The sequence below is a fragment of the Chelonoidis abingdonii genome, chromosome 20, assembly GCF_003597395.2.
Source record: "Chelonoidis abingdonii isolate Lonesome George chromosome 20, CheloAbing_2.0, whole genome shotgun sequence".
In the NCBI taxonomy this organism is placed as follows: Eukaryota; Metazoa; Chordata; order Testudines; family Testudinidae; genus Chelonoidis; species Chelonoidis abingdonii.
Window position 1 is genome coordinate 1,045,523 of NC_133788.1, and position 8,643 is coordinate 1,054,165.

Below are 8,643 nucleotides of genomic sequence, written 5' to 3' on the forward strand. Positions count from 1 at the left end.
GTGGGGGTATAGGGGGCAGGGATGCAGAGTGAGGGGCGGTGGGGCTGGGGCCGTCGGGGGCAGGGATGCAGAGTGAGGGGCGGTGGGGCTGTGATCCCTCCTGCAGCCCCCTCCTTCCCCCCTTCTGCCTACTCCGCCGGCACGTGGTTCGCATGTCAATCAGCGATGATGTCATTCTCCGGGCAGCCCCATTACGTCACCCCAACAAGGAAGCCGCCCTCCGATTGCTTGAGTCAAACTCTCCCGGGAGGACGCTGACCAATGAGGACGCGCGTCCGGGCATAACCCAGCTGCGTTAACCTTCGCAGTGCTGGCGTGGGAGCGGCCCTGCTGTTGGTGCCCTGGGCACAGCCCCAGCCCAGCCCTCTCGCACCCTGCGGGTGGGTCACACTCTCACCCCGCCCTGGCCCTGCCAGAGGGGTGTGCAGCTGGGCACCCTGCACAGGTGTTCTGGGTGCCCTGCTCCTGGGCTAGGACTAGAGACCCTGACTGGGGCTTGTGTGCTCACACACACAGCTGCGCACACGTGTGTGCTCAGACATATAGCACCAGTGTCCGCACACATTGTACAGATCTCAGGAGGAGAACCCCACTTGCTAGGCTGCAGGAAGTTCCATAGGAAGAGATGAGTAATTCCAAGACAATTGGGGGTGATCCGTGATCCTGGGAGGGGTGCAGTGGCTGGGTCACTGAACATGGCACCCTCTTGCCATGCTGCTTGGGCTCTCAGCTGAGAAGGAGGTGCAAAGACCTTTGCTCTAGCCCCTGTGCAGCTCTGCTGGAGGGTGCAGTGATGGTGAGCACCTCAGGGCATGTCCTCTAGCCCCGCTCAGAGCAGGCAAACCCACCTGCCTTTGATCTACCCTGGCACTCCCCTTGGCAGGGTGCAGTGTCCACTTGGCCCAAGTCAGATCCAGAGTAAGAACCCAGCTCACTCACCTGACTCTCCAACCCTTGCTCAGTCCAACAGACCCCAGCATCCCTCCCCCACCTATATAAGTCACTTCCTTTCATGGTGTCTCAGATTCCCCATCTGATAAAGGAGATACCAACACACACACCTAGACGGCTGGTAAAGCTGCCAACTTTGGAGCAGAGGGGTTTTCAGTTCCTCAGTGCTGGGGAGGGGGATATTTCACACAAAAAGCAGCCAGACTTTTTACCAAGTGCATAACAAGGTACCAAATGCTGCAACACACCGAAAGGCCAATTCCCTCCAGCCACAGCCCCCAGAAGGTTATCAGAATCTCACCATCACCTCCACCCTGCTCAGCTCCTCCACCTCCCACAGCTGGTGTGGTCTCAGCTGCCTGCTAACTGGGGGGGCAGGAGAAGCAGTGAGCAGGCTGTGAGGAGAGAGATGTGGGGGCAGCTGGAGGGAGGGAAGGGGACATTTCCTGCCACAGTTTCTATTTCCTTAGCAGTATGTCTCCAGGCACACTCCTTTCCCTTAGGATTGCTGCCTTCCCTCTATCTGTGTCTTGGGCTGGGACCCCTGGGTGCTGTCCGGACTCCATCACAAACTGTCCCATGCTGTGGCCCCAAGCCCATGGTGATGCAGTGCCCCTAGCCAGGGCAGAGGCTCAGCTGCGAGCCAGAGCAGCCCCACACACTTACTTGGCTCCAGCACTCAGGAAGCGGCTCTTCTTGAGCACGGCAGTCAGCATCCTCCGAACCAGAACGAGTCCGGGGCCGTGCGGGCTGCGCCTCAGTGAGCAGCTGGGGTGGTGGGGCCCTGCACTCAGCCGTGGGGGCGCCTCCCCCAGCTGGTCAGGGAGGCTCTGCACACACTTCTGTGGCTTCTAGTTCCTACAGACACTTCAAAGAGCTGGAAGCATTAGAGGGGAGAGGGAGAGGAGGGACCAGGAACCCATGACATCATCTCCTCCTCCCCAGCCTGCTCCCCACGGCTCTGGCCTCCATGACTCAGGGAGAGACACTTGCTCTCACTTCCCCTCACCCTCAGACCGCAGCCAGCAGCCTGAGGAGGAACGGAAACCAGACTTGTAATCACATAGGGATGGCGCTTCCTCAGTGACAGCCAGCAGCCTGCGCTGCATCAGCCATTGCTGCGCCTCCCCTGGGCTGGCTCCTCATGGGGACTCACAGGCCTCCCCTCCCTAGGGCTGTGCAATGGTACTGCTGGCACACTCCTGCAAACACAACACCAGCCAACCCACCTGGCACCCCCACTGTTCCATGCATAACATCAGCACCACCGTGTGTAGCTTCACTGTCCAAATGGACATGGCCCTGTTGCCACCTGTACATGCCCTCCCACATCTCTGCTCCCATTTGCAACAGCACTGTGCATGCACATGCCCTGCCTTCCAGCATCACAGCTCACCCCAGCCCACAAACTTGCGGTGTCCCTGCCAGTGCACCCAACCCCATTCGCGCATTCCTGCAGACGCACACACCCCCTCTGGCATGCAAATGCACAGGTGCACACCTGCCAAGTGCAGAGAGCCCTGGGGCACTCCTAGGGAACTGGGCTTTCCCAGCTCCAAAGAGCCCTGCTGCGCTGCCAGCCCTGGGAAGGGTTGCACTTGCACTGGTGCTAGCAGCAATTCAGTGGCTGGCTGCGCTGCTGTCAACAAAGCTCCAGGGCAGCTGCCAGCATTAACCACTATGCTGTCTAACCCTGCTCACAGGGGCCAGCACGAGGAGGGCACCATCACGACTTCCACCCCCAACCACGTGCCCCCTCCCATGCCCCCCATCAGATTGATGAAGAAACACCTGCTGACCCCCTTGCCTGGCTCTGTCCTGGCCCCAGTATGCCTAGCAGACTGCCCCCCACTCTGGGGACTCCAGCGCACAGGATGCGATGCACAATCCACCCCTCCCCTCCCTGGCTCAGGCTTAGCAGGCACACAGGCTAATGAGGAGCAGATGGCCCTGTTCACATGCTCTCCAGCTGCTGCTGCTATTAATGGCTGCCCAGCTGCAGTAGCACATGGGGCTGCGGGCTGCAGAGAGCAGCCCAACTTCCCATGGAATCTGCGTTGCTCCCAGACAGGCTTCTTGCAGATACCACTGTGCCCCAGGGACAGGTCAAGGGGTCAGCTTGTTCTGCATTTGTACAGCGCCTAGCACAATGGGGTCCTGGGCCATCTCAGGCTGCTAGGTGCTCCGGTAACACGAACAGTAACAATAATAATGAAGGGTGCCATCCTCACACTGCCCGACAAAGCGCCCTGCTGGAGGTGCCAGGGCAGAAATAGCAGGGAGCTCCCCCACAGCCAGCACTCCTGCCCTGCTCCTGCAGTGCCCCCTGCTGGAAGAGGCCAGGACTGCTGCAGCTGGGAGCGCTCCCACAATCAGAACTCTGCCGCACTCCCTACAGCGCCCCTGCTGGGAGAGGCCGGGACTGCGGTAGAATAGCAGGGAGATCCCTTCAAGCAAGCATTGGCACACAGAGTTCCAGTAAGGTTTGAGTGGGTCGAGCTGAAGGCAGGTTGCAGCGAGAATGCCAGGGAGCTGGGCACTCCCCTTCTCCCAGGCTAGGGACACACTCCATGCTGAGTGCCAGGTGTCCGAGCCCTCCCTGTGGAATGACATTTATCTGTGCTGCAACCACAGACGTGAGGGGGGAGCACACCGGTGTGGCACTGAAGGGCAGGCCCTTTGAGAGGAACGGCTGGTAGCCTGCAGGCTCCTAGTGACAGGGAGTGCAGGGGCCCAGCAACACCATGCTCGCACTCCGGCAGCCGCTTCACCCCAGCTGGGATCCAGCTGCAGCAGCAAACGCCCCTTCACTCTGGCTGGCCTGTCCGAAAACCTGGCATGCCTGGGGCGCCTGGCTCGGAGGACAGCCCTCTCTGACTGAGTGCTGGAGAGGCTTCAAGCCCTGCTCAGTGCACAGGGCTCCCACCTGTGGCCAGACCACAGGGCAGTCTGGGTGACATGACCAGTGCTGAGGCCTGGGAAGACGCCTACAGAGCAGGTGCTGAGGGGATAGAGGAACTCAGGGAAGCACGCAAGAAACCAAAGCAGATTGCAAGGGTCATAGGCTGCTAGGGCCCCGGAGCCCCAGCCCCAGCCTGGCTCTGCTGGGCTGTGGCGAGAACTGCAGCCCATCCTGAGAATTCCCCACCCCAAGTCTAACGGCTGGCTGGGACCAGGACCCTTAACCCAGGGAGTTGTGTGCCAGAGGGGCATTGCATGTGTGTGTGTTTGTATATCTGTGCAGGACATTTGTGTGTGTGTATCTGTACAGGACATGGACTGTGTGTCTGTATGTGTATGTCTATCTGTGCAGGACATTGTGTGTGTTTGTGTATCTGTGCAGGACATGGACGGGGTGTGTGTGTGCATGTGTGTATCTGTGCAGGACATGGACGGAGTGTGTGTGTGTATCTGTGCAGGACATGGACGGGGTATGTGTGTGCGCGCGCGCAGGACATTGTGTGTATCTGTGCAGGACATTGTGTGTGTGTGTGTGTGTGTGTACACGAGGCCACCTTGACCGGGAGGTGACACCAGTGTCTGTCCCTAGACTTCTAGCCTTGGCCAGTCATGGCAGGCCCAGCGCTGGGGAACGCAGGCTGAAGAGCTCCATGCTTGCCCTGCGTGGCTCCTACCTGAAGCAGTCGGCATGCCAGTCAGCGTTCAGGGCCTGGAGGTATTGCCCATCGTAGATACTGTGGCCACAGCTTGCACATACAGGCAGGTCGCTTCCTGCAGGGCACAGAAGAGGCACAGGCTGTTGCACCCCCATGCGAGGGCACAGCCAGCCCCAGCAAAGCCAGTCTGGCTTGGGGAGCTCTGAGGGCCCTTCTCCCGATGGAAGCCCAGCACCTAATTTCACCTACATGCATTGAGGCAACTTTGGAGAGAGACATGCGTAGCAGTAGGAGCTGGTGGTAAAGGGACAGGACAGGGCAGCAGGACTCCTGACTTAGGGGGATACAGAACATCTCTTCCCTGCTCTGTGCCTCAGTTTCCCCAATCAATGAAAGGGGAATGTGACGTAGTGACTGCCTGGCAGGCTATGCAGCAGCATGGTCTGGTGGGTATGCAGGATACGCCGAGCCTTGGTGGAATGGCACCGGAAGCGGGCACACAATTAGTTCCACAGGCCCCTGTGCGAGAAGCACCGAAACTGCTACAGAGCAGGAACAACTAGGCCGGGCACATCCCCCCTCACACCTGAGAGCTCCCAGCCCGCCCGCCACTGGGACCCATCCCCTTCTCCACAGGGCCTGTACTGACCATCCCCCACTCCAACCTACCCAACATCAGGACCCACAGTAACTCTGAGCCTCCTCCCCCATCACATGGACTCGCACTGACACTCACCCCCGCAACCCCCCCCAACCATCCTGTCACTGCAACACCTACTGACCCTGACTCCCCTCCCACACTGGAACTGCAGTGACCCTGATGCCCCGCCCCCACTAGGACCCACACTAACCCTGCCCCCTGCCCCCACTGGGACCTGCATGGACTCTGATCCCTATCCCCCAGACCCACACAGGCTCTGACTCCCCTATCCCCCACTGGGACCCACGCTGATCCTGACCCCCCATCTCTGGGCCCTGACCAAGCCTGGCCTCTGGCCTGGGGGAGGCGCAGCACAAGCCAGGCATGGCCGTGCTCTCCCAGTCGCTCCCTGCTCACCTTGCCTGTACTCATTGATCCCCTGCTGACAGGGGCCCCACACCAGCCACAGCCAGAGCTGCCCCCTCCAGTGCCCATGGCCTCTGCTGGCAGGGCAGAGCAGGGCTGGGACAGAGTCACATCGGGTGAAAGGCACTGGGAGCGTGGTGTCTGGCAGGGGTCAGGACCTGGCCTGGGCCAGCTTGGGGCCCTGGGGAGTGGTGGGCTCCCTGGGGGTGCCAGCACTGCCCTGCGTGCCCATGACTGCTGCTCTGTGTCCTCTGACAGGCAGGGGCAGGGGCAGGAAGAGTCAGTCCAGAGCTCAGGGGAGAAAGCAGTGGAGGCCGCTGGTTGGGGGAAGGTGCGGGTGGGGAGCCCTGCTAGCCCTGAGGGTGCAGGAGTGGGTGAGGGAAGGTTGCGAGGAAGATGCTGTGAGGCAGGTGACTTGCTGTGGAGGTGAAGAGCAAAGTGCATGAGGGGGAAAGAAGGAGGAGGTGAGGATAGGATGAGGCATGAGGAGGATGAAAGCAGGACCTGGACAGCCAGGAACATGGGGGAGGGGAGGGCAAGATAAGGGGGTAGAGGATGAGGTATGAGGAGGAGGGAGGGAAGAGATGTGGGGTGACAAGAAGATGGGGGGCAGGTCAGCAGGCTCAGTGTGCAGGGTGTCAGTGGGCGCAGGGGGGCCCGCTGCCCATGGTGAGCCAGCTGTCAGGAGGGAGGCCCCCAGTACTGAGTCACAGAAGGGTGCAGGGAGCCCGGCTCCACAGGGGGTGGAAGCAGAATGGCTTGAAAGCGGAGCTGCAGGAGGCAGTAAGGCGATAGGAGGCACGGAGAGGGGCCATGCGCTGGTGTGGGAGGCAGGGCAGCCAGGACAAGAGGGAACCATTAACCATGAGGATCATCTAGGCCAGGCCAGGGTCTGCTCCCCACTGCTTTGGGAGCCAGGGCCCCAGCTCTCAGGGGGAAAGGAGCCAAGGGGCTGTGACAGGCCACGCCCTGAAATGATGAACCCCCAGCAGCCAGGGAACAGCTGGCAAACAGCATTGCAAGGGGCTGGGAGTAGGGTGACCAGATGCCCTGATTTTATGGGGACAGTCCTGTTATTTGGGGCTTTGTGTTATATAGGTGCCTATTACCCCCACCCCCATCCCAATCTTTCACACCTGCTGTCTGCTCAGCCTAGCTGGGAGTAAGGGACCTTTGATGGAGGGGGGTGTTAGGTGACCCCCAGAGGGCCAGAGAAAGGCCCCTGAGAATAGAAAGCTCCGGCCCAGCATGCGCCTCCTGGCTGGAGGAGTGTGTGCAGTGAGATGGGAGCCCCAAGCCAGGCACAGAGCCTCACTGCAGGAGGACCGAGGGGGCAGCCTCTGGGGGCTCCTCGTGGCCATGGGCTGCTGCCTCTTCACCCTCGAGCCCAGGGCGGAGAGCTGGCCACCAGCCTGCCCGCAGGCCTCCCCCGGATCACAAAGGGCCCGCCTGGCCGGGTGCACCAAGCCGCGTCAGGGGCAGCCCCCCCTGCACCTGCCCAGCAGCGTGTCAGAGCCCTGGGCTGCCACCCGTCCACACCCACCGCACCGGGGCAAGCGATTCGCTCAAGGTCACGGCGAGTCCCTGCGGGCTGCGAACGGAACCCAGGCGTTCGGGGGCCCCTGCGCCAAGCGCTGGCCCAGGCTTCAGCCCGCGGGGGAGCGCTGGGCACGGCCGGGAGAGCTGGCCCTGCCCGGCAGCCGGGGCTCCGGCATCTGCAGAGGCAGCGCAGCGGCCCCAGCCCGCGGTACCTTCGTCCTCTCCCATAGGCTCGTCCCTCCAGGTGCAGCAGAGGAGCATCAACCTCATCCACCCCGCCGGCTGGCCCTGGGCGCGACCCGCGGCGCCAGGCTCCGCCGCCTGCTCCGGCTCGGGGCGCGTCTGGCTCGCAGGCAGCGAAAGGGGCAGGGCTGCGCTGGATGCTCCGCGGGAGCACAGGGGCTGGCCGACCGCACGGCGTCCCTGGGAAAGCGGGAGCGAGAGCCGCCGCGGCCGCGGCCCTGCAGGCGGGGGAGCTGGGGCAGGAGCGGGGGCAGCAGGGAGCCAGGCCGGGCCGAGTGCAGCCGCCTCCCTCCCGTTAACCCTTAGCCAGCCCGGCCCCGCTCGCAGCCGCGGTGACCCTGAGCAGGGGTCCCACTCCAGGGGGGCTCTGGAAAGCGTCTCAGAAGTTGGTCCAGTAACAGATATTCCGCCTCTCCAAGACCCCGGGACCCACAGCTACACCAGCAGGGCCGGCTAGTGTGGGGCTGAGTCCCCACGTTGTCACTGACTGCGTGACCCTGGGGGGCTTGTTTTACCCTCCGGGGTACACATTTACACCTCACTGCCAGTGTGCGTTTGGATCCGGGTACACCCTCCTCTGCTAGATTGCAGAGCCCACGAGTCAATATTGGTTCCCCGCCTAGGTCCTCCGAGACTGTAATCAAGTCACCCCTTCTGTTAAATAGCTCAGGCTGCTTGAGTCTCTCACTGTAAGGCAGGTTTTCTAGTCTTTTAATCACTCTCATGGCTCTTCTCTGAACCCGCTCCATTTAGCAACATTCTTTGTGAGGTGTGGACTCCAGAACTGGACTCCAGTGGATTCCAGCTGTGTCAAATACAGAGGTGAAATCCTCTCTCTGCTCCTACTTGTGATTCCCCTGTTTATACATCCAGACATCGCATTAGTTCTTTAGGCCACAGTGTAGCACTGAGAGCTCATGTTCAGTAGATTATCCACCGTGACTCCCAAGTCCGTTTCGGAGTCTCTGCTTCCCAGGATGGAGCCCACCCTGATAGTATGTCCGTAATTCTTTGTTCCTAGAGATATGCTACCTTTGCATTTAACCGTATTAAAATGCACATTGTTTTTCTGCACCCAGCTTACCATGTGATCGAGATCGCTCTGTATCAGTGACCTGTCCTCTTTGTTATTTACAACTCCCCGAATGTTTGTGTCATCTGCAAACGTTATCCGCAATGATTTTATGTTCTCTTCCAGGTCATTGACAACATAGAGACAACAACTGA

At 60.8% G+C, this 8,643-nt stretch overlaps 1 protein-coding gene across 1 annotated transcript in view; it reads right to left on the reverse strand.

The window, feature by feature from the left end:
- LIMK1 (LIM domain kinase 1) overlaps window positions 1-7,540 on the reverse strand; it is a 30,664-nt gene extending 23,124 nt beyond the window's left edge. The window contains 2 exon segments of the mRNA XM_075074028.1: window positions 4,587-4,683; window positions 7,386-7,540. Coding sequence (XP_074930129.1) covers window positions 4,587-4,683; window positions 7,386-7,443 — 155 coding nt within the window. The 5' untranslated portion in view covers window positions 7,444-7,540.
- Window positions 7,541-8,643: the final 1,103 nt, after the last annotated feature.